The sequence below is a fragment of the Phaethon aethereus genome (assembly GCF_964289735.1).
Source record: "Phaethon aethereus genome assembly, chromosome: 2".
NCBI classification, from domain to species: Eukaryota; Metazoa; Chordata; class Aves; order Phaethontiformes; family Phaethontidae; genus Phaethon; species Phaethon aethereus.
The window spans coordinates 65,744,568-65,770,673 of NC_138582.1; the positions used below are offsets into that span (position 1 = coordinate 65,744,568).

Consider the following 26,106-nt stretch of genomic DNA (forward strand, 5'->3'; position numbering starts at 1 on the left):
TGCTTTTTAAAGAAAAGGAAGTAGTTTACTTTAAAAAAAAAAAACACAACATTGGAAATGTAACAAAATTTCAGCTAGAATGAGCAGTGACAGAACTCTTACCATTTTAGGGCTGCTGAGTGCCCATTGCCTTTGGCAGCTTCACAGCAGGTCAGAGAACACACTGGCACATCTCAAAGGATCAATGAAGCCAGAATAATTCTACATCTTCATTTACAGGCTGAGCAGTGAGGCCAACAACCGACAGGACTTTGGGACTGAGCTACCATTTCCTTGCTAAAGGTGGTGCCTCAAAGTCTGACTTCAGGCAAAAGAAAATCTTGACTGGCCACTTGTCTGGGTGGCATGAATTTCAGTGTCTGTTGTTCTGGCATTCATCACAGCCCGTCCACTTGTTGAAATATTGATATTACTTCAAGGGATCCTAGTCATCAGCAGCAGTCAGTAGGAAAGGAGACAGAATGCCGCTGATCATGCTTGTTGCACTGGCTAACCACCAAACACAGAAATGTTTCAGTTTCTTCATAAGGCAAGGTTATACAAGTCAAACTAGAACTGTTATCAGCCTTAACTTTATTATCCTTGAAAGTTATATTAAGAAACAACCCTATCACTGTAGTATGGATCTCCTATTGTCTCTGTGGTACAGAGCACAAGTGCTTACACATAAACACCGCTTGCATGAACCAATTAATGTACTTAAATGAATAAAGGAGAGAAATTCTTTTTACGGAAATCAGTACCATAATAAAGTCACAGAAGTTAACAATACTGTTGTGCTTTTTTTTCTTAACAGAGTATTGTGAAACCGCACACATTTGCTGTGGTTTGTAACATGCTATGTAATGACACTGGAGTCCCAATATCACGTAATTTTTTTTTTTTTTATATAGGCAGTAGAAGATTTGGTTCTAAAGTTACTTCAAGGAACCTAAAAGATCAGGCACATACATTCAATTTTTATATGAGTATTTACTGTTAGATAAGCAGTATCAGATGCATTGTTTCCAAAATAACTGAATGTTACGTACATTCAGTAAAAGCAGACTTCAGCTCAGCAGTGCTGATAATTGGGACACTTACTCATAAGCCAGTACATGAGACAAGTATGTAGGCTCAAATCAGACAGAAGGTTAGAACACAAGGAAACAGAACAAACAAGAATTTAAAGAAATTTCATAACAGATATTATATGTGATTTTCTTAATAAATGCCTAAACTACCATATTGTTCAGATCTATGACTTCCTGTCTACCTTTTAAATCCTCTACTAGAATGCATTTCAGTGAAGCATATTCTGGAAAAAAGGTATTTCTGCATTTAACAAAACCTGTCAAAAACTGTTATTTACCAATAACAGTAACAAATCTGAAGGGAACAGCACACACGCTCTTTTACTACTAGACATAAAAGTCAATGTCCTCAAAACCAGTGTAGCTTACATAAGGTAAGGCTTCTTCACTGTATGGCTCTCACAAGAAGCAATTCGTTAACCATAGTAACAAGGATCTATAAAGAAAAAATATTCCTAAAAATAATTTCAATATATCCAGTACCAGAAACAGACTAACTATGTGATGTTCAACAAAGAAAAACATTCATTTATATCAACATGTCTCTTCAATTCCTCCAATGCCAATTAAAAAAAACCCTATGCAATTGCACTTGTCACTGAAAAACTAAAAGGCACAAAACTTGCAGGAACAGTCTTGCTCATTGATATCAATTTTAAGCATCAAAAGTTTAGTGTGTTTTTTTGGTTTTGTTGGCTTTTGGTTTTTTTAAGGCAAGGAAATCAGTGAGCCAATTAAGTCAATAATTTGTTCCATACCAGTTATTTACCTTGTTGGTGCTTATATAAAGTACCAAATTGACTATAAAATACTCCTTGGTTTCTTCTAACCATATCAACTCAACACAGACTTTACCCTCTGAATCTGCATAGTCTGTGGTATAGCTATGGCCCATGTACTCATAAAGGCTGGATGCCTTGGAAGACGGATCCATGTAGACCGGGGCACTGAAACACCAGAACGGCTTTCCAGTTGCATCCAAGAGAGTAACATCCATCACGTAGCAGTCCTACAAACACAAGCAGAAGATATTAATTCCCTATGCCATGGTACAGCAAGTAGATCTGTCCCTGATTTCAGGAGAAATATCAAGGGTTAAACAGATAGTAAATTTTGGTATGAAGGCTAAAAACTCAAAATATAATTGATAGTGCTCCACTGACTACTGAAAAGTAACAAATACTTATTTGGAGGTTTCCTACAGAAATCAAAATTGCAACCTATAGAAAGTAGCACTGCCAACCTCAATCAGACATTATTTCTTGAACATTTTTTATGCCTTTAACACCTGTGTGTCTCAATTATTAGTTACCTTGCCATTCAAATAGCGATAGTCCCTTCAATATGAGCAAGAAACCTAAGTTTAAACTCAGGTGCTAAACTTGTGTGAATGCAGCAAGGTTTGCAAAGACCCTAAAAGAGACTACCCCCAAGGCAGTGTACACTCAAAATCACCCTTACATGCCAGCTATAAATGAAAGGTATACAACACTTTTTGAATGGCTGCAAGCTTCAGTTCCCAAAAAGGTAATGTATCTTTCTACCCTCCAAATAATACTTCCTTTTAAAAATTCTTCAAAATATTTCTTTACAACACTACACAATTACATCATTTTATAATGCTAGAGTCAGGATGCCAATTCTTGGGCACTTGGAAACTGATGGTTTCACACATGTGCCTTAAAAGCATATGGGTTGTGTGTCACTTAATATCAGCTGTTACCTATTCTCACGAGTTCTGAATCACTAAATGAATCAGATTATCCTAATTATGCTGTATATATGCATTACTTACAGGAGTATCATATGCTCCAAAAGGATAAACAAACCAAGATCACATATTCCATGACAAAAAATTAATTGGGAATGCTTTATTTCACTGCACTACATAGCTGTGCTTCTGTTGCTTCAACATTTCTTTCACTATTACTCTACTTCAATCAAATAATACAGAGCAGATGGCACAAACATAAGAGGTAACGTGATATATACAGTTTTCCTAAGTTTGTTAATGTAGACTGTGTTGAAAATATAAAATTCAAACCAAATCTGATGATCATTTCATAACTTATATAAGCTACAAGTTTACTTGAAACAAGAAAGAATTACTTTTTTCTCGTCTGACGCCTTGCATATCAAAGGCCAGTTATGAAAAGTAGAGCAGGGTGGCCTTGAGTGTTGGGTGGTTTTTTCTTCCCATGTATTTACAACTATCTGTACTTTAGCAATTAATTTTTTTACAAAAAATACCCATAAGTGACAAAAGAAGCTTTTTTTCTTCCCCTTAGAGTACTGGACAAAATTCAAATAAATTCAAAGTAGTGGCATGTTCTGCTGCTGTGACTGATTTTATTTGGCCTTCACATGTTTTATAGAGATTTATGTTAAAAGCCAAATTGAATTCTACCCACAGCGATGTTTTGACATGTCCAATCTCTCACCACAAAATGAGGGGTTTAAAAAAATTATTTATTTTTTCCTAGAAACAAATATTCAGTATAACTTATGCTGTAAGCATATAGGACAGAGCTAAACTAAGGACTACAGCCATAGCTCTCTGTTTCCTCTGTCAGTTAATTTCACGGATTTTTATGTGCTACTCATGATTATTTCATGGAAGAAAAAATTCCATCAAGTAGCTGTAAATCGTACAGAATCATAGAATCATTTGGGTTGGAAGGGACCTTTTAAGACCATCTAGTCCAACCCCCCTGCCATGGACAAGGACATCTTCAACTAGACCAGGTTGCTCAAAGCCCCAACCATCATGACCTTGAACACTTCCAGTGATGGGGCATCCACTGGGCAACCTGTTCCAGTGCCTCACCACCTTCATCATAAAAAAAATTCAACCTTATGTCCAGCTTAAATCTACCCTCTTTCAGTTTAAAACCATTGTCCCTTGTCCAGTCACTACAGGGTTTGGTAACAAGTCTCCCTCAACCTTTCTCATAAGCTCCCTTCATATATTGAAAGGCCAAAATGAGGCCTCCCCGGAGCCTTAATTTTCTGGTATCAACCCAACACAGCAGCAAGATTTCCTACCTCCTATCACATGCTTTTCAAGCAAATGAAGTATATTCTGTAATTATGCGCTAAGATCTCACTAACTTTAAGCATGCAAATGCTTCTAACAAAATTAATGGGATACACAATAAAAATAAAATAAAAATAAACCTAAAGTTTATTAGCCTAAAATTTTTTTAGAAGCCTTAAACAACACATATTATGCAACATGGCTCTTCATGAATATTCATGGCAATTAAAGAAAGATGGCAAATGATTACCTTAAAAGTGTTTTCTTGTTAGCTTCAATTCCTTCTAATTACCAACATACCGTATTTTTGTCAACACACATGGGGGGAAGGATTTGTTGTTCTTATGAAAACAAACACACAACTGAAAGTTTAGCACAAACTGAGAAAAAAAAGCAAGTGAACAAACTTCTCACTATGCATACAAGGAATGTGAAAAAAAATTGTAATGAGCAATTAGAAAGGGAACACTGAATGGAAACTGTAACTGAAGTTCAACTTACTGTTGATGTTGCCAACAGATACTAGTCGATTATTAGGTTTTAAGATAAATTTTATATTCTACATTGCATAGGAAAGCTGGCTGACGCTGTAAACTGTAAAACAAGTATGCTAATGTCCATGAGCAAAATATAGACGGTTGGACTTGATCTTCGAGGTCTTTTCCAACCTTAACGATTCTATGAAAATATTATGTTATCAAATAGTATTCCATTCCACACTTATGTAGAACAGTTATATTAATTTTTACTTTTTTCAAAGTAAGTGTCAGAATTGAAATCAAGTGTTGAACCAGAACATTTTTTACTAGTGTTTAAGTTACATTTATCAGAATTTTCAGTACTTCTAAAATATTCATGCAGCTGAAGTCCACTTAAAAATATGTGCCTTCGCCACTGTTGCAAAATCTACAGAACTACTCTCAAACTTTCTTTAAAATAGTTCTTTTATGAGTTCTGTACAAGAGAACGAGTGAGAAGTCCTCTAAAACACAGTTAATCCAGCTGACCCATGTACATGAGTCAAGAGCTAGGTGCTGACTGCATGAATGTCCTGGCCATCCCCCATGCACCCCCAGGCTGCTCACTGGCAGGCCAGCACGAGAAGCTGAACAGTCCTTGGCTGCTTAGCAACAATTCAAAACATCAGTATATTATCAATATTATGTTCATTTTAGATCCAAAACATAGCCTCATACCAGCTTCTATGAAGAAAATTAACTCTATCCCAGCTGAAATCAGGACAAAGAGTTTCTAACTTTCATTGCACATACATGCTACAAAGACAACTGCAGAGTATTTCCCTGGGGGTTCAAGACTTATTGCCTCTAAAAAAATCAACCCAAAAACCCCTAGAAAAAGCACATCTGCAGTACATGTTTTGTTCAGCATTTCCAAGCAGTGCTGGTCAGTCACAGCATCTTTCCCGAGTGGAAAGCACTGGAGTCATCACGCATGCATAATGGCTCTATCATGCAATCTAGACTCTAGAGAGAAAGGATAAAACTATTTTTCCCCAAAAGTCACATCATTTTTGCAGTATTTGAATTGAGGGGGGTTCTCTATTTACAGACACCTTCCACAAATAAAAACTTTTTTTTAATTAGCATATTTAGGATGCACAAACATAATTGTTTTGAGATAAGCATTTCTAGAAACAGAAAATATTTCTGACAGACCTGTACATTGCCTTTAAATGCATCTGTTTGCCAGGATAAGCCAACTGTCCCAGTAAGAGGCAAGTGCTTCGTATTATCTTTTAAGCTTACAACTGTGAGCCTCAAATATCCATTTTCAATGTCACCTGAAAATATTAACAATATATAACATTATACTATTACAGATCAAACTAAGTCCAAGTACACCATAAATGTTCTCTCTGCTTCTCTCTCTGTCTTTAGTTTCCTCCCACCCACCAATAAGGAACCCTGACATATACCAACAGCTAGATATCAAGCACATTATAAAGAATTTAAGTTCAGGGCTTTGATTCCGTGATCCATAGTAGAAGCAGCAGGTAAAAAAAAAAAAAAAAGGTATAATTGAGTATAAAAATCTGAATGTCATCTAAAGGATTTACACAAGGGTGCAAGGAATAAATTCCACATTCAACATTTCAATTTCATGCCACCAGTGCCTCCACCACTGCCCACTCTTCAAAAGACAAGTTGAACATGTAATATATGAAATAAATTATGGCATACCTTTTTTTTTCCCCCCTACTCTGTCCAGTAACTCAAATAACTCTATACAACATGGTATAAAGATAACTATCAGTCCTCCCTGGAAAGGATGTTGCATCATTTAAAATGACAAGCAGTATGCCTTGATTTGAATCAAGTTTTTAAATTATGGATTTGTTCATTTTTTAAATAGCTTTCCAAAGGCTCACTTTCATTTTTTGACAGAATTATTAAGATTTCTTTGTGATTTTTTTATTTTATTATTACACATAACTATATTTCTTTGGTATGTCTTCCTCTCCCTCCAGAAGAGATTGACTTTTTTCAACTGTTCTTTTTTCCCTTGTTATTGGAGGAGGAAAGTTAACCACGGAGTCCAATGGTCTAATTATAATTTGGGGTACATCATAACAAACAAGATCTCTGACTACAAAAAAAAAAAATCTATCACATCATCACACAAGCAGACTTCTTAGTAGGACATCCCTTAAAAAAATTTCCTTGAACAAGACATAATCTCTTAAAAGAGCAAACGAAAGCACTAGAGACCTCAAAGGAAAAAAAAAAAAAAGGAACAGAATTAAGTAACTAGCACTTGCAGAAGACAGATAGTAAGGAATTCCCAGGAAAATACAGCTTGTTAGGATCCAGTAGCAGGCTCTGGATGGTAAGATGACAACTGAAAGGGCTTGTAGAGGTTTAAGATACAAGTGGAGAAAGTGAAAAAAAAAAGAGAGAAGTGTTTTGCCTGTGGTTCTGCTTCAATCAAGCCCAAGTAGCAGCATGAGGCCGCAGATAGAATAAGGGACATCAGAAAGGCTGGCTTTGGGTTAAAAAGCTAAAGCCTTTGCTTGGTGGCTGCTGAAGACAGACAGCTGGAGGCAAAGTGACAGAGAAAGAGAGCCCACAATTTACCACAGAAGCCAGAAGCTTCTCTGAATTGGTACTGTGGGACCAAGCAACTTCCAAGGGACACTTGACCGCAAACCAATGCTGGAAAGACATCACTCACAAGCGGGTAGTCCAAAGAATACTTTTGTGTGGAGGAAGCAGCCCAACACATGATGGGACGGAAGCAGCACAGACACTGTCTGGAATATGAGTGTGAATACAGTGGAACCAACATGACTATGCTGAGGAAATATTATATATGGTTGAAGGGAAATGCATCACTCCAGGCAGTGATACTCACTGTCTTTCCAGTGAAGTCCCAGAGAACTCAGTGAGGAAAATGTAAGCAGAATTCACTTTCGAGATCCAGCTCAAAGTGCAAAAAAGTCTATTAAGATGATACCTATGCAAATGGTTCAGTTCCAAACCTCGGTAAGTCAAATCCAATTACAAGATTTCATTCAAGATAAAAATATTTTAGATAAATAGTCACGCTTTACCAAGTGAACACTGAAAGTCCACATTTACAGTTGAGCTTTTATACAAGAGACTCTAAACTACATTAGAAATGGTAACACAGATCAGGAACCTGAAGGTTTCATGGGCTAGTTAAACCTTTATAATTTTTAAAAAATATAAAAGCTCCACTACAGTCATCATACCCAGAGGAAAGAAAAAGTATGCCTAGAAATTAGCAAGAAGCTGAAGTGCTATGTACTGAAATCTCCCTTTCCTCATCCCAGTCAAATGAGAAAAGGAAATTAAAGGGCAGAGCAAGCTATGTTAAATATACCAAGGGAAACATAGAGGGACCAAATGGGATAGGGCTTTCTTTAGCCTGATCTAGAATTTGTTTTACTATCCTCTTATAATAGCTACAGCCAGAGTTTATGCAAGACACATAGAGCAGCAAAGCAGCCCTTTCATTAGTATAGGTCATAGGGAACAAATATTTCCAAACAAGGAGAATACCAATATAGAGAACATATATCATGCACACAAACCTCAAGGGTAAAGAAACAAATACCTCCCTTATTTTAGCTAAAAGCCAAGCGAGTTTGTTTCGCTACACAAGCCTTTGTTGGCAAGTTGTAATTTGATTGTTATTTTCACAGGGAAGGCTGTGCTTAACATTAATTCTGGTGGCAACAAGCAGCCTTACCATGCTGAAAAGATCATTTAAACTTGCAAATCAATCTTCAAGGTCAAGCAAAAATATTTCAAATATATGATGTGATATTTTACAAAAAAATCTTGAAAGCTAAAACACACAAAAATCACCCCATTAACATTTTGCAAACACAACACATCAACTTACATCAAGGAATAACATTGAAAAGCCAAAGCTTAGACTACCATATGTCTACAAAACCATGCTTAAAAAGTTGAAAACCTAGGTACATACATTTCAAGAATGTTTATTAAAAAGCTAGATGCAGTATTCATGGCTTCTATGAGTCATATGAAAAGCCTGTCACAGGTTCCTGAAAACAAGAAAAGTTTTGCAATATATTCAATCCCATTTTAAAGTATTTAGCATATTCACCCTACAGTATTTGTCAACAATATGGTATTACCAATTCTGTTTAAAATGGAAAGAAGCATCAAATAAAATGCTAAAAAACAGCCAAAACAGAGTGGCAAAACAGCTAGTTACTGCAGTGCAAGTATTAGTAACAGAAAAAAAATATCACTTAGTTCAATGAAGTGTGATAAAACTTTTTTAATTTAATGTTTAGAATTTTGCAGAAACAATTTAAAATAGAGAAGCAAAATGGAAAACAGAGCAGCAAAATGAAGTACAACATTAATGAACACTAACAAAAAGCAGACAAAAATAAAACTAAACATGAACAAATAAATCAGTTAATTCCCTGGTAGCCCAGGAGAGTCTACATCTTCCTAAAGGAAACAAATAAATAAGTAAAAACCCAGTATAATAGCTGACAACTGATCTGTGTCTCAGGTTGTAGAAACTGCCATTGGCACGTCACATCCATAATTTAAAATAAATCTGGATTGGGTGGAGAATTTTAAGAAATAGCAAGACTTCTCATTATGTTGGAGACCTCCATGTTTTCAGAGCCCTCCCAGAGAACAGGACAAAGAGTATCATTAGAATGGAGCCTAAAAACAAAGCACAAACCATCAAATATAACCAGCTTGGACAAACCTACACTGTTGGCCACATTCAGAAATACCGTATTTGCCAGAAAGAGCAAATGAACAAGTTACCATAAAGATATGACAGCAGACAGACATAAGCTGCCTCACTACATCATTTTTGAATGCTAATTATGGAGAAAATCAAGCATTTTCCAAAAGGCATTAATGTGCAAGTACATGGATGGGACTACATGACAAATGAGCTTATTACCTGCACCATCACGGCTTCAGCTGGCTGATGTCCTGTGAGAGCAGAATCTAGCGGCTGGAACACAGCTAAAGGACACAAAACTGAAACAGTTCAGAAAACATTCCTGATCATAAAACAGATTCTCTATCAAAGTGAGATGGCATCACAACTGTGGATCCTGGACATTTGCTACAATTTGCATAAACATCATAGAATCATAAAAATCATAGAATCATTTAGGTTGGAAAAGACTGTTAAGATCATCAAGTCAACTGTTAAACCAGAACTGCCAAGTCCACCTCTAAACCATGGCCCTAAGCACCAGGGATGGTGATTCAACCATTTCCCTGGGCAGCCTGTTCCTATGCTTCCTAACCCTTTCCAGTCTAAACCTCCCCTGGCACAACTTGAGGCCATTTCCCCTCATCCTATCGCTTGTTACTTGGGGAAAGAGACCAACAATGACCTCTCTACAATTTACCTTTCAGGTACCTTTCAGGTAGTTGTAGAGAGCAATAAGGTCTCCCTTCAGCCTCCCCTTCTCCAGACTGAACAACCCCAGTTCCCTCAGCTGCTCCTCAGAAGACTTGTGCTCCAGACCCCTCACCAGCTTCGTTGCCCTTCTCTGGACACGCTCCAGCACCTCAACATCCTTCTTGTAGTGAGGGGCCCAAAACTGAACACAGGATTCAAGCTGCAGCCTCACCAGGGCCGAGTACAGGGGCGCAATCACTTCCCTACTCCTGCTGGCCACACTATTTCTGATACAGGCCAGGACGCTGTTGGCCTTCTTGGCCACCTGGGCACACTGCCGGCTCATATTCAGCCGGCTGTCAACCAGCACCCCCAGGTCCCTTTCCGCCGGGCAGCTCTCCAGCCAGTCTTCCCACAGTCTGTAGCATTGCATGGGGTTGATGTGACCCAAGTGCAGGACCTGGCACTTGGCCTTATTAAACCTCATACAGTTGACCTCGGCCCATTGATCCAGCCTGTCCAGATCCCTCTGCAGAGCCCTCCTACCCTCCAGCAGATCAACACTCCCACCCAACTTGGTGTCATCTGCAAACTTACTGAGGAAGCACTCGATCACCTCATCCAGATCATTGACAAGGATATTAAGCAGAACTGGATAAAGGTATTAAACAGAACCAATCAGCTTAATCTTTAACAGAACCAATCAGCTTAATCTTTAACAGAAGTAGCTTCTAAGCAGCAAAAAAGTGATACCAACAAAGAAAAGTGTGCCACATACTGCCCTCTCTTGTACAGCTGTATTGCTAGGTGTGTAAAATTTTCATTTTAGAAAACAAAACATGACATTCACCTCAAAAAAAAACGCACGAAAGTCAACCCTCTGGCAATTTCCAGAAGAAAATTTTTTATGGAGTATAAAGAAGGATCCTGTATTGAACAATACCTCAGGAGAGATTTCTATTGCTACATGGATAGAATTTCACTGAAGTTTTATCCGTATAAGTATTCCTCTATTTCAAGTTTGGACCTTTTCAGGAATCTGAAAACATGTAAGTTTCAAATTCAAAGCACTACAACGCTTCACACCGTGCACAAGTCTACAGTCTAAATGACAGTTCTTGGAGCCATCAAATACCGAGTTCAAAAAAAAAAAAGAAAGCTGCAGGGAAATTTGTTCTAACGCTGTAAAAACACTCAAGCCACTCAAACAGTGCCCTCTACTGTTTTCATAGTATGTAGAAAATAATGTATGCCTAGATCCAAGTAAGAAATTTTTCACAGTGAGGGTGGTGAAACACTGGCACAGGTTGCCCAGAGAGGTGGTAGGTGCCCCATTCTTGGAAACATTCCAGGTCAGGCTGGATGGGGCTCTGAGCAAACTGATCTAGCTGATTATGTCCCGGCTCACTGCAGAGGAGTTGGCCTAGATGACCTTTAACGTCCCTTCCAACTCAAACTATTCTATAGTTCTTCAAAAATGGTATTTTCTGACATCAGCAGAAGGCTTCTTAGTACTTTTTAGAAAAATAGTGGGAAACAATAATTAATTTCCAGTGTTTAATTTAATTGTTTAATTTTAGTATTTTAATCTGCCTCTGCTGACAGGAAGACAGCTGTGTAGCTGTAGGCAGGGTTGTGTTGAAGTTAAGTCAAAAGAGAGATCACCCACATATTTTGCAAAACTCTAGCAGAATTATTAAGTTGGGCTGTACATGAACAACAAGGATGGCTAATCATGTCTCATTTAAAGAAATGCTAAGAACTGAGAAAAAGCAGTACAGTTATAAATAATCACTGAAATTATTCATTACACAATGAAAGGAATTCACAATAGACAACCTTAAGTTGGTCTAAACAAAAGTTATAAATCTTAAAGTTCACAGTATCTTCTACAAATATATTTAATCTCTCAATGCACCTGAAGTATACCTGAGAAGAATTCCACAGAAATAGGTCTCCAAAATGTATGAAGACAAACTCACTCTCCCTTATAGTATAAAAGTGGAAGGAACATCAGTCTGCACCAAAAGCTGTGCCACTGCATTATTAACTCAGCACTGAACCAAACAAAAATATCCTAACAATCTGCAGAATTTATATTGCAGGCCTGACACTATGTCAATGTAATAGCCAGCAGACTTCATATAGAGCAATCTTATGACACCACACAACGCATCATGCAGATATAAAGAAATCATACTACAAAAACATAGCTTACTCTTAAAAATCCATTTCCGTTTCTCCCCTTAAAACAGAGAGATTGAATATAAAGAGCACAACAAAACACCAGGGATCATTTTAAAAACAGACATTACTGTTCTGTCAACACTACCTTTTCTGCAGAAGAGGCTCTTGAATGTTCCACACAGGTAGGTGCCGCTTCCACCATGCATATCAAGATGCAGATCATAGTCATGCAGTCCATATTGTGGGTCAACATCATCCAATACAGGTTTATTAGGCAGAAGGGCATATTGACTTTAAAAAATAATAATAATAGAATTAAGCAAGGGGGAAGGATTTAATAGAAAAGAGATACCGTAAATAGCTCTACACTGAGACTATCACCTTAGGAGAGGTTATAAGAGGGGAAAAAATTACTAGAAGACACAACTTTTCTTTATTAATGTTTTTGAAAATCAAACATCTCTAGTTCATCATAGTTCTTTTAAGCTGTCTAATACAGTGTCTAATACTTCTACTCAGCTGTGCAGTATAGCCAAAGGCAGAAACTATGGCAGTCGACTTTAAAAGGTACATCTGTTAAACTCCAAAATATGGACTTGTTTATGCAAAAAAAAACCCCAAAAAACCAAAAACAAACAAACAAAAAAAAACCCATCAGCTTTACAAATCTGAAAGCCAGCTAGCTACAGACTTCTCTGGAATAGCAGTTACTGAAAAATTTTGGCTGTGCCTAACTTAAAAGGGAAACTACTGCACACAAATGACCAGAAGAGCCCAAATCCCAGAGGCAACTGAGCAGCTCCGATACAGGATCCTATTTGGCAATAAGGGAAATGGGTTTACCTTCTGTGTGAAAAAAGCCATACTAACTTACAGCAGGCACGTAAGACTATCAGTAGATACAACAGTACATGAGCAGAAAGCTGAGGGGGTGGGCTGTGGGGAAAAATAAATCCCCCAAATCATCCTCTAAAGCTAAAAAACTCCATCTTTTTAAACAATTTACAGTGTATAAACAGGTATTTTACTATACACTGCAATATAAACATATACACAAATACAGCATAGGAAATCCAGCTAGTTTTTCAATAGGACTGAAAGATAAATGCAGGTACCTTACCAGTTTACTCTAATTTTTTTCTCCCCTCTCACACAGCTAAAAATTATTTTCCTACTTCCTAAAATGTCTCCCTCTTTTCTAGGTCTTTCAGATAGGAGGAGGGAATAAAAAGATGCTTGTGAAAATGGAGAAAGTATGGGCAGTGTATTTCCACCTTTCTCAATACAGTAAGCACGCATACACTTGCATGACTAAATTATCTCCTTAATAGAATAACAATGGCAACATTTTAGTATGAAAATACTTCTACAGCTTTGTATATAGTTACTGTAACTGTTGTTTATATTAAACAAGAATAGTTAATTACTGCCTAAATAGAAACCTCTTACCAGCAGCCAATTTTAACTGTAAAACTCAAAGCTTTATTCAAAAGGTTATCTTTATTACCCACAAAGGAGAAACCAAAACTTACACAGTAGCAGAACCCAAACTGCTTCTCTCAAGAAGTTGGTGATAATGAAGACTTGCCATAACAAAAGCAATTTCATTTTTCTCCTGAAAAGTTAATTAAAGTAGATGTATTTTTCATCTGGAAATACTTCTTTTCACAAGTTCTTCCTGAGCATTAAAATTCATAGATAAATGCTGCTGCTTATTATTCTGCCAGTTACTGTAATAATGTTAATAATGGCTTGCTTTAACACTTGGACTCCTATAACTGCTACCATCTTTTCACAAAGTACAGAATATAGAATATATGTAAAAGATCACATCATTTCTATATTGTGGGGAAAGGGAGGGAAACTAGGTATGCCAGGGCAAAAGTTATCAGCGTCAATCCATGAACCGTACTTCTCTAGCTCCTACTTACCACTTTAGAACCAGACACTTAATAAGAGTCAAACAGGCCTTACTCCCAGCTACTAATTACCTAAGCATCAAGCTTATTTTCATATGTAAGGAACTGTTTGCAAAGAGGGCTAACACCAGTGAGGAATACAGAGCTATTCAACAGAAATACTGAATTTCAAAGTAAAACCCCAGATGTCTTCACCAGATTACATACTCCTGGGAAAACGAAAAGGCATACCTTCTATAGGCCTATATAGCTCACAGAAAACTTCAGAGCTCAATGTGAAAACTAAGCAGACCCAAAGGTACCTATTTACTTCAAGAACACAGAATGCTAGGATTTTAGTTGTTTTTTTTTTTTTAAAGAAAAATGCATTTTTAAATCCTACAGTTGCAAACACATAAGGGAATGGCAATATTATTCACTGCTAGCAGTTTATTACTGTCCTGAAAAGTGGGTAACTATTGTTTTCATCTCTCTAGGTTACCAAACAGAAAATGACATCCCCTACTCAAACTTATTTTTGTTTTTTGTTTTTTTTTTTTTTGTAGTTACTCCTGTAGTTTTATAGTGGAAAATTACAGCTATAAAAGATATAATGACAGAGATTTATCAGTCACCTAGAGCCTCTCAGTCTTTCTCTATCCAAACACCAGAAGGCCCACATAAGCTGTCCTTGGTTGTCAGAACTACTAGCATCAACAATTTCTGTTATGCAGCTAAGCTACATGTAAAAAAACAAGATGTGTGGCATTTATGATTACTACACCCATCTACAGTTAACTGCCTAATGTTACTCTGCCCACACAGAGAATAAGAACAGCTGTTCAGAAAAGTAAGCAGGAAAAAATAGAGTGAGGCATTTGATGCTTAACAACTTTGTGGATCTTAGGATTGAATCATTTCCAGTTGCTGAAAGAGTTCTCTTTCCAAGCATGGGAAGGGGTAACACGCTGGCAAGACCAGAGGGACAACAACACAGGGACACCAATCTACTAAACTACTGAAGATACAATAGGATCGTCTGTCCACTTATCAGAGTTTTTAATAGATTGAGACAACCCATAATAGCCTCATGCAGGTCAGCTAGTCTCAAGTTTTCTAGGAAATGGACACCTTTAAGTAAGTGAAACACACATTCCTTCCACAGTTTTAAACAATTCCTCTGGTTGATTGTGCACATTTGAGGTAGCAAGAATTTCCAGCTGGAAATGCAACACAGCTTAGAGCAACTGTTCACAGGCTCCCTGAGGGAAGTTCCTCGCCAGTGCCAAATAATGTAAGTTTACCTCATCAACATGGCAGGGGGAGGAAGAAAGGGCTGCCACCTCTGGATTCTGTCCAAAAGCAGAACACCTGAGATAGGCTTCCATAGCACCTAACCGTATGCAACTCCAGGCAGACACCTAGGTCCCAGTGTATTCAGTGCGAAGATGCAAATTCCTTTAGAGCAGAAGTCTACTTTAGATGTTCTGCACAGCTCTCTAAAGACATCCATCTCTACACACAGCCTACAGAGACTAACCCCTTAACTTAAGCACTTAATACCAAGAATTTAAGATCTCCAAAAGGGCACAATTTACAGTGTTCCTACTGCTGGAGCAGGATACAGCTACCTGGTGATGTAGATTAAAGGAAACAACTAGCAAAGCTGCCTTGTGAGAATTCATCACTTTGAGTGATGGGGACAGGGCAAGGCATAAATCAGGGAAGAAGCACATGTCTTCTCAAACTGTTCTATTTAAAATGTCTTTAGGATATCAAACTTTGGCATGTGAAGACTGCAAAATAAATACAACTGAACACAGAAATAAGATCACTATTATATATATAATAATATAATAAACTATGATACATAACTGTTCTTTAACTAGAGGTGAGGGGGGTTTTAAAGCACAGATACTCCTGCAACAGCTCTTTAGAATACAATAAATCATCAACTAGATGTCCTTACCTGTATTTTCTTGTTGTTAGTTTAGACTAGATCTTTCAAAATCCAAAGAAAAAAGGAAGATTAAAAAAAACAACAAAAAACAACCCACATCCCAAACTACAAGAAGAAACAGATTCCTTTGCCAAGTCATAATAAAAGTATTGAAACAAAATATTATCTTACCTTCCAAAGCCCTACTAAGAGTCCTGGATTCAGGCTAAAGAGCTGGACAAGCTTATCAGCACCAACTGCTGCACTACTTCCAGTCATGTTAGCAAGATGGTATTCAGCAATTAAGGAACGTCGACGAGGTCTTTGAAACAAAAATACGGAATGTAGCAACAAGACTATGTCTCCTTATTTATGTAAAAGTGCAGCCTAATTTCAGTTTTAACTCTGAAATCTGACCAACAGCACATAATGAAAATGGTTTTAAAAGCATTCAGCATGCACAGCCATAAACTTTACTTCTGAACAAATACAGCATACAAGCAGGATCTCAACCCCTAACAGGAAAAGAAACAAAAGCCGCCATAGGATGGCCTAATATACTACTTAAAAGAGGAAAGATTTATATGCTTGCCCGATATTTCAAAATAGCCACAGAATTACTTTATAATTAATTTTTAAAACTCTGTTGGTAATAGATGAAATCACTGAATATTTGTCAGTAAGAAGCAAGCTACTAAGAAGGTAAATTCTTCCTCCACAGAATCAAAATGCCAAGGAAAGGATCAAACTGTACACATAATAAATTAAAAACTTATGTTAGAGGAAGCCTCCCTTCTTGAGAAAATTGTTTCAATTTTGCATGTAATTGAAGTGATTCAGCTCTATAACACCCTTTAACTAAAGTTCATACTTCACAGGTGTTCTTACTGGCTCATGATGCATAACAAAGAACAGAAAGTGGAGTCTGCATTACCTGTTCAGAATGGAGAAACTCTTTTTAACTCTTTCTAAAATGCTTCACAGACTTACGCTCTTATTATATTCAAAAACTGTTCCTAGACTTCCCAGTAGTATCATCTACCACTACACACTGCTAGGAAGACAGCAACAGACAGGAACTGTGTCACATTACCTAGAACCCTAAGATTTGGGGCTGGGACAGGACACCAATCCATCTTTAAGTCAATTAGGCAGGTATAAATACAGGGACTTTCCCAAAATCCCTGCAGTAGCTCCTTACAGTCTTAACGTTCTGATATTTCTGAAGTCATTACCTTCATGTATATTCACAAGCTCTAACAACTTAAAATTCTGTGAAATAAATACACTAATGCCTGGAAGTTTTATTTTACTGTTTTCTACATGTGAATTATCATCTTGGTAGAAACAACTACACTCCTCACATAACTTGACTGCAAGATTTCTAGCCTGTGCTGTTCAGCTGACTTTACACAAAAGTGTTTTTTTAGGCAAATACTCTCCTTCTGCTTGATGAACCATGTTTTTTGTAGGTGAACAACAATACTCTCTTTTCAGAGCTCTACTGCTAGAGGTATGTAGCTGATACTGCATATACTAAAACCACACATAAGACACAGACATGTGAAAAACTCCTTGACAGCAAATACATACATACCTCAAATACACAATTTTAATTTAAACATCTTTTCTCAGAATATAATGCTAGAAAAATATTGCCCACATTTAAGTTACAAAACAACAGCTATCCCACTTTGTGCTGCAGACTATTTATATGCATCTACTTATACTGTACACACGGTCAACCACCAAGTTCCCTAAATTCACATACACACCTATGGCAGGCAGAAAAAAAAAAAGTGTTAGTAGCATAGATTATCTGATGGTAGCCACATTGATGAACTGTTCCAATCTAAGTGTCTCACATGAAATTCTCATAGATTTACATGTTTGTTTCATGCTTATTTGTATCTATGCCTTAGATTCAGCTTTCCAAGGCAGGACCTATCAGTCTTGCATGCCAGTAGCTACATTAACCTATGGATTAATGTCACAACTTGCTGGATTATATCTATTTCTTGCTAAAAAACTCTACCAATGAAAAGAAGGACATAGGCTTTGGAAGAAATACCACAGAGAGGCTTTCGAAGAAAGAAATAACCTGTTGAGTCAAACCAACATCAGATAGCTCCTAGAGACACATTATCAACCAGTTACACTAAAAAAGCCTCAAAAATTCTACGTTAAAACTCACCCATTCTTGCTGGGAGCTCTGCTTTGGTCAGGAAGCAATGGTGTAACTCCAAATAGTTTTAGAGTTGACAAGGTGTCTAAGCATGGCCAACTTGTACTATACCAAAGTATAGTGACAGATGTGTCCTTAAATGATAGGTTTGCCTTCTCCATTACATGTTCCTTTCCATTTTTGTCCTTTAAAACAATTATCCAACTCAAGCCAGAGGCTCTGTTATTTAGGAATTGAGAGGGGAGAAGGGTGTTTAAAAAAGGTCTCAAAGTGACAAAAGTTAAACTATCCTTTCAACAGAATTTTTAAACTTCTATTAACTGCTACATATGTTTCTCAGGCTAGGTCATTTATAGGTTATCATCATATCTTCCCATTACCATATACATTTTATAGCTCTATTTCCATATCCCCCCAACGTTACCAAAGCCATTAATATTCTCTACATTGTTCCTGAGTAAATATCTTCTGTGAGAAAGCATTGCTTACTTCATAGCTTCTTTGTTTTTACATGGAAGACCTGTGTAAGGATCTACCGGTTTAACAAGTCGCATTACTCTAGTTTTGACAGCAGCTATTTGTTTGAAGATGTATTCTTTCTTCCAGTACCCAGGCTTTCTATCATGTAGAGCAGCACAGCCCAAGGAAACAGTTTCTGTTTGTTCAGACTTCATTGCTCACATTGTCCTTTTTGGTTGAAAACAACGGGAATAGATTTTCAGCCAGATTCCACTGAAAATAAAAATAGAATAAAGATGAAAACCATATAAATTTCACGAAGAGTTAACTTAATTATTCTTACATGCAGATTTCAGCTACCACTGAGCATAATGTTAGCAGAAAAATTTAAAGTCCTGGATCATCAGCAAACTGTGTTTTATCTAAATCTAAGTTTATAGAAGACCGGTAACTCTAGCCTCCCAGGTACTAGTCAAGAAAATGCAAAGGCACAGTTGCACACTTTTCCCTATTTTGACCTTCCAACAGCTCATACCAGGTTAGTTCCCCTGGTGCAAACATGAAGGGTCAGGAACCAAAAGATGCTAGATGTCAGCATTTCTCATGGGCTTACCAGGTTATCTCAAAGAATATGGAATCTCTGAACATACTTCTTGTTCTGGATTATACACACCACATGAGAGCTACTTATGACTTTCTGCTCTACCACATCAAAATTAAAAAAAAATAAAAAAAAGTTATTCAGTTAATTCTTACTATGTGCCAGTGAGGTTGATAAACATCCCAACTACATATGCAGAAAATGTTTGACTGGTGCTCTAGAAAGTAGATATTTATCCCAATATTTAATAAATAATATCCTAATTAGATACTGGGAACTTCTGACTGTTTTATATCTCTCAATAACACACTACAGTATGTGGTTTGTAAAAAGTCTTCCTTCCCCTTACACGGCTACTTCCCTTAAACAGGCTATCCCTTAAACTCACTGAAGCAGATTTAAAAAAAAACAAAACAAAAACAAAACAAAAAAACACAAACTCACACCAGTACATATTTGAGAGGAAGCTACCATAAGAAAACAAAAAGGTAAATCTTGCCTGTCTTCCTGAAAATACAGGATCCAGGATGAAGCTGATTAAGGTGAAGCAATTACTTTTGAAAATTCCACCCCAAAACAATGATGCATCCTTCTCATGCAAAATTAACTAGTGCAAAAATGTGTTTTAATACCTCTTACTCAACAAAGACAATCTGGGCCCCTCAAGTTTCTCACACAGATCCAGCTGAAAGTGAGGCAGAGGAGGACAATTAGAATCACTGAAGTTTGGTGGTGGTACCACTGTCATGTCAATCCCTTCTGCACCCTTTTGAAAAGCTTAGAAAAAGATGTCTTTTTGAAGAGGTCAAAGAAACATACAACAGGAATGATGGGTTCACCTCTTTCCTGTTAGGAAAAATACGAGGTCACATTTCCACCCCCCACATTCCAGTACCTCTAGGACAGTACAGGGAATATTGAATACAAGAAGTTACAAGAATTCAAACAACAATCTGTGAATAAAGTTAGAAAACTTATTGGAAACGTTTAAAGTGCTAGCCACACAGTCTACATAACCGCCCTAAAGAAAATTAATAGCAACAGAAACAAACTCTCAAGAGAAATTCTCTACCATTTATCAGTGAGATTACCTTTACCAGTCCTCACTTATCCCCAGGCAAACGTACACCAACATGCTTTGTAATGCATTTTTCCCCTCCTTAAAGCATTAAAGCATTCAAGGACTGAATCCATCCCACACTGCCTCCTACCCAGGAAAACCATTCTCACTTCATCAGGTGCTGAGAATAAGTCCCCACATGCCGAGAGCCAGGCTCTTTGTTATTGATGAAAACTTGCTCAGGAATTTTGCAAAAACCTTCCAGCCTGCTGCACTGCAGATATATGTAAATCTCCCACTGCCATTTTTTGAGTCAAAGCTGTTTAAAATACACTGAGCCATAAGCTTCTATGACTGGTAAAATGGGGTTCACAGTCAACATGAGCTTCCAACTTTCCTTTCCCAGAATGCAGGGTGGGATGGCGGGGGGAGGCAGGCAGAGATGAAGAACAATCTCATAAGTAAAACAAAGATTTAAGAAACCTCAATCCTGAGACCAGAAAAGACAGCCCAATAATCAGACAGTATAAAACATTTCTGATGGAGGGACGAAGTTATTTAACTCCAAAGCAGCTAAGAATTGTGGGATGATGAAAACAGGAGCGATGTCCTTGACAAACCATCATCAGGGGAAACTGAGCTGTGTATTATCCAAATGGTCTTCTTCAGCGTAAAAAGTCCAATAAGATGACCCCTATAACCCTCTACTTAGAGGGTTACAGTACCCTCCCAGTACAGACATCCTTTCTCTCATGGGGCAAGATGCTCATCATCTGGCTGCACGATGCTGAAAAGACAGGGGTTAACAGTAGGCATTTCCTGCATTTTGAAGGTAGAGTCTCTGGCAACATAAGCTGAATGAAGACAGACTTGCTACCAATACCCACCGCCCTTCTCACTCTCAGTTACATATTGCTTCTTCCTTTCCCAAAACAGCATTGTGCAAGCATATGAGAAAGCAGTTCAAGAAGCTCAAAAATTCAGTCAGGGCAGGGAGGCAGAGAAGAGAAAAAGAGGAACTTGGAATCACAAGTGTTTAGGGAGGTATCACTGCCCCTTCAACCTCACTGAAGAATTCAGGGTAGACAACTCACAAAGGCACCCAACAGAGAAGCATGAATTTCATAGAATTATAGAACGTTTGGTTTGGAAGGGAACTTCGATCATCTACTTCCAACCTCCCTGCCATGGACAGGGATAACTTCCACTAGGCCAGGTGGCAGGTTGCTCAAAGCCCCATCCAACCTGGCCTTGAATACTTCCAGGGATGGGGCATCTACAACCTCTCTGGGCAACCTGTGCCAGTGCCTCAACACCCTCACAGTGAAGAATTTCTTCCTTATATCGAGTCTAAATCTACCTTCTTTCAGTTTAAAACCAGTACCCCTTGTCCTACTGCAACAGGCCCTGCTAAAAAGTCTGTCCCCATCTTTCTTCTAAGTCCCCTTTAAGTGCTGGAAGGCTGCAATCAGATCTCCCCGGAGCCTTCTCTTCTCCAGGCTTAATAACCCCAACTCTCTCAGCCTGTCTTCACAGGAGAGGTGTTCCCCCCTGCTGATCATTTTTGTGACCCTTCTCTGGACTTCCTCTAACAGGTCCATGTCCTCCTTTTGTTGGGGGCCCCAGAGCTGGATGCAGTACTCCAGGTGGGGGGGTCTCACCAGAGTGGTGTAGAGGGGTAGAATCACCTCCCTCAACCTGCTGGCCATGCTTCTTTGGACACAGCCCAGGATATAGTTGGCTTTCTGGGCTGCAAGCACACATTGCCAGCTCATGCTGAGCATCAACCAACACCCCAAAGTCCTTCTCCTCAGGGCTGCTCTCAATCCATTCTCTGCCCAGCCTGTATCTGTGCTTGGGATTGCCCCGACCCATGTGCACGACCTTGTACTTGGCCTTGATGAACTTCATGAGGTTTGCATGGGCCCACCTCTCAAGACTGTCAAGGTCCCTCTGGATGGTATTCCCTATCCTCCAGCACGTCAACTGCACCACACAGCTTGGTGTCATCGGCAAACTTGCTGAGGGTGCACTCAATCCCACTGTTCTTTTCACCAACAAATATATTAAACAACACCAGTCCCAGTACCAACCCCTGCGGAACACCTCTCATCACTGCTCTCCACTTGGACATTGAGCCATTGACCACAACTCTTTGAGTGCAGCCATCCAGCCAATTCCTTATCAACCAAGTGGTCCAACCATCAAATCCATGTCTCTCCAATGTAGAGAGAAGGATGTCATGTGGGACAAGTGCCAAATGCTTTGCACAAGTCCATCAGTTGCTCTTCCCTTATCCACCAATGCTGTAACCCCATCACAGAAGGCCACCAAATTTGTCAGGCATGATTTGCCCTCTAGTGAAGCCATGTTGGCTGTCACCTGTTACCTCCTCATTTTCCATGTGCCTTAGCATAGTTTCCAGGAGGATCTGCTCCATGATCTTCCCAGGCACAGAGGTGAGACAGACTGGCCTGTAGTGCCTTGGGTCTTCTCTTTTTCCCTTTTTAAAAATTTGCCTCTTTCACAGCAGAAATATATGCCACTTTTGCCTCAAAGTGTTAAGTGTAATATTAATCTCAAAGCCTCTTTTTGGACATTACAACAAGCCAATGCAACCTCTTACTGCTAACTCAAATGCCAGAATCAGACATGCACCATTGTCAGTCATCACTTAACAATAGCAAAAAGATCTGGGCAAGGCAAAGAGATCTTCCCCTGTGCTCCAGCTTCTCCCTTCCTCTTATACAGGCACTTTGTGCTGGTGATCAAAACCCTCAGGCTTTCAGACAGACCATCTGTGTGAGTTTCCCACTCTGCTGGAGGGTAGGAGGGCTCTGCAGAGGGATCTGGACAGGCTGGATCGATGGGCCAAGGTCAACTGTACAAGGTTTAATAAGGCCAAGTGCCAGGTCCTGCACTTCGGCCACAACAACCCCATGCAATGCTGCAGCCTTGGGGAGGAGGGGCTGGAGAGCTGCCCGGTGGAAAAGGACCTGGGGGTGCTGGCTGACAGCTGGCTGAATATAAGCCGGCAGTGTGCCCAGGTGGCCAAGAAGGCCAACAGCGTCCTGGCCTGTATCAGGAATAGTGTGGCCAGCAGGAGCAGGGAAGTGATCGCGCCCCTGTACTCGGCACTGGTGAGGCCGCACCTTGAATCCTGTGTTCAGTTTTGGGCCCCTCCCTACAAGAAGGATGTTGAGGCGCTGGAGCATGTCCAGAGAAGGGCAACAAAGCTGGTGAGGGGTCTGGAGCACAAGTCTTCTGAGGAGCGGCTGAGGGAACTGGGGTTGTTTAGCCTGGAGAAGAGGAGGCTGAGGGGAGACCTTATCGCTCTCTACAACTACCTGAAAGGGGGTTGTGGCGATGAGGGTGTTGGTCTCTTCTCCCAAGTAACTAGTGATAGGACAAGAGGAAATGGCCTCAAGTTGTGCCAGGGGAGATTTAGATTGGATATTAGGAAAAATTTCTTCACCAAGAGAGTGGCCAGGCATTGGAACAGGCTGCCCAGGGAGGTGGTGGAGTCGCCATCTCTGGAAGTGTTCAAAAACGTGTGGATGTGGCACTTCAGGACATGGTTTAGGGGACATGGTGGCACTGGATTAATGGTTGGACTTGATGATCTTGAAGGTCCTTTCCAATCTAGTGATTCTGTGAGTCTGTGTGATGGGAAGGCTGGAATAATGCCACATGCTGGGGCAGGGTGGGTACAGAAAGTGGGATCAGAAACATTTCCTTGCCTCAACAGTTACATTGAAGACATAGACATCAGTGCCAAGGAACTATTAAAGTGCAGATTGTATTTGAACAGCCTAAGACAAAGCACAGCATTAGGCAGCACAGACCTCTCTCTCTCTCTCTCTCTCGAATTTGTGATATATCGTGATATATCACGATGAAAGACTGATGGTCAAGGATTGCATCCTTTACATCCAGCACAGCTGAAATATCCTCAAAAAGATACTCTGCCTAAAAAACAAGATCAGATTTGTCACAGAGATATGCAGGGGCTTCAGTTAAAACTTCTGTTAATTCACCAAAAGATTCAGGGACTCAAGAAGGTCGGTCCATGGAAATCCAGTTGGAAGAAGTGACATGGTCCCACTGAACCAGTCAGTCTCCTAGATAAGGAAAGGTATCTCTTCCTTGAATCCCATTTGTGCACATACTGTAATCTCTGTTGAGATTAGAAAATGGAAACAGACATTGCTGAGATTAAGACAGATGAATCAGCTTCCCTTGAACAGCTGCAATGATTTTATCCTACCTTACTATCCTGAAGTGGAAAACACATATTAAGATATATAATTTGTGTCAGCTACACAATTTTTATCTGCATGCACCTGCTGACAGCCTCAAAAAATAAATCTGGATTATGGCCTTCCCTTTAAATTCATCAGTTCTAAAGGTGTCAACATGAATGTTAACCGATTCACTGTACAAGTTTTGACAAATAAGTGAGAAATGGATGAATACCAAATGCAGCAACTTCCCATATAGAAAGACATTTCCTCATTTAAACAACACTAATGCATCAGAATCCTAGAAAAAAAATTATACCCAGACATCCTTGTTATCACGTAGGGTCTCTCCTCTTGATCCTTTCACAAAATTATCGTGATACTGGTAGGAGCAATTTGTGAACTCTGTATAAGTAATCACTTCGAAAAAATGTGTCAGTGTTTATCTTTGCCCCTTTGGTTTTCATTTAGAAGTCACCAAAATTTCACAAAAAGCGCAACAGATAAAACCCACTAGTGAATCACTCAACTAAATCAAACCCTCTGCAAAAACCTGATAAATGACCTAGATAAGTAGGACTTCAAAATGATCAAAGCCATGACAATTCTACAAAGCTACTGGCTACACACCACTAAGGATTGCCTGAACCAAAAAGCTTGTGCTTTTTGCATGTGAATGTGAATACAAACAAATATATGCAAATTTTACAACCAAATAAATGCTAATAGCAACATTTGAAAACACTGTATTTAGTTTTCACCTCAAAACTCCCACTAAACATAAAAGGGCTTGCACAGCTAGAATTCCATACAACACATTGTCCTGTGAGCTATGCAGCACATTTTCTGCTGAGTAATTGCCAGTAGATACATGCATCAGTGCTCCAGCATCAGTGAAACTAAATTAGAAAGACTCATAACTCACGTAAACTCAACTGCTGCACAGTTTAGACTAGCACTTATGCTTCCCTCTGCCTTACTTGTCATTGGCCAGGTGATAGAAGTGCTTGTTCACACAACCAACACGCAACAGGGATACAGCATCCAAATAAGAAAATATCTTCATCAGCATTTCTGACGGCATGCTGGAAAACAAGAGTGAGAGAAATACCATTAGACTTGCCTGCAAACTTCAGAAATGACAATGTCAAAGAATTTCAATCCCAAACCAGAGCAAAACAAGAGATGGAAACTACCAGCTTCTAAATACACAAGCCAAAACTCACCTGAAGAGTTAATTTGCAGAGTTTGGGTCCTGATTTGTCACTCTGATCTAACATATTTGCTTAAAACAATTCACCACTACCTATTCAAGTGGCACAGCACAATTACATGAGAAGTTATGGGTTTGCATTTTCATTAAACTTTGTTAACTTTAACCCAGTTTGACACAAAACTATCTCATTAAATTTCAGTTTCTCACTGCTTGTACCACGATTTTAACACTTAGTCCACAAGCACCAGCATTTTCCAGAACTGCGTATACTCACTCTTCCCCTGATGGTGGTGTCAGGTCTCAGGATGT

At 38.9% G+C, this 26,106-nt stretch overlaps 1 protein-coding gene across 1 annotated transcript; it reads right to left on the reverse strand.

Moving 5' to 3' along the window:
* Positions 1–1,812: 1,812 nt before the first annotated feature.
* FBXO15 (F-box protein 15) lies at positions 1,813–25,666 on the reverse strand (the record flags this gene model as incomplete). Its single annotated transcript, XM_082014813.1, is given in 9 exon segments — positions 1,813–2,082; positions 5,787–5,911; positions 12,344–12,489; positions 13,731–13,813; positions 16,228–16,357; positions 18,230–18,439; positions 18,710–18,897; positions 18,901–18,952; positions 25,562–25,666. Coding segments are annotated over 9 exon segments (1,308 nt in total). The 5' UTR covers position 25,666.
* Positions 25,667–26,106: the final 440 nt, after the last annotated feature.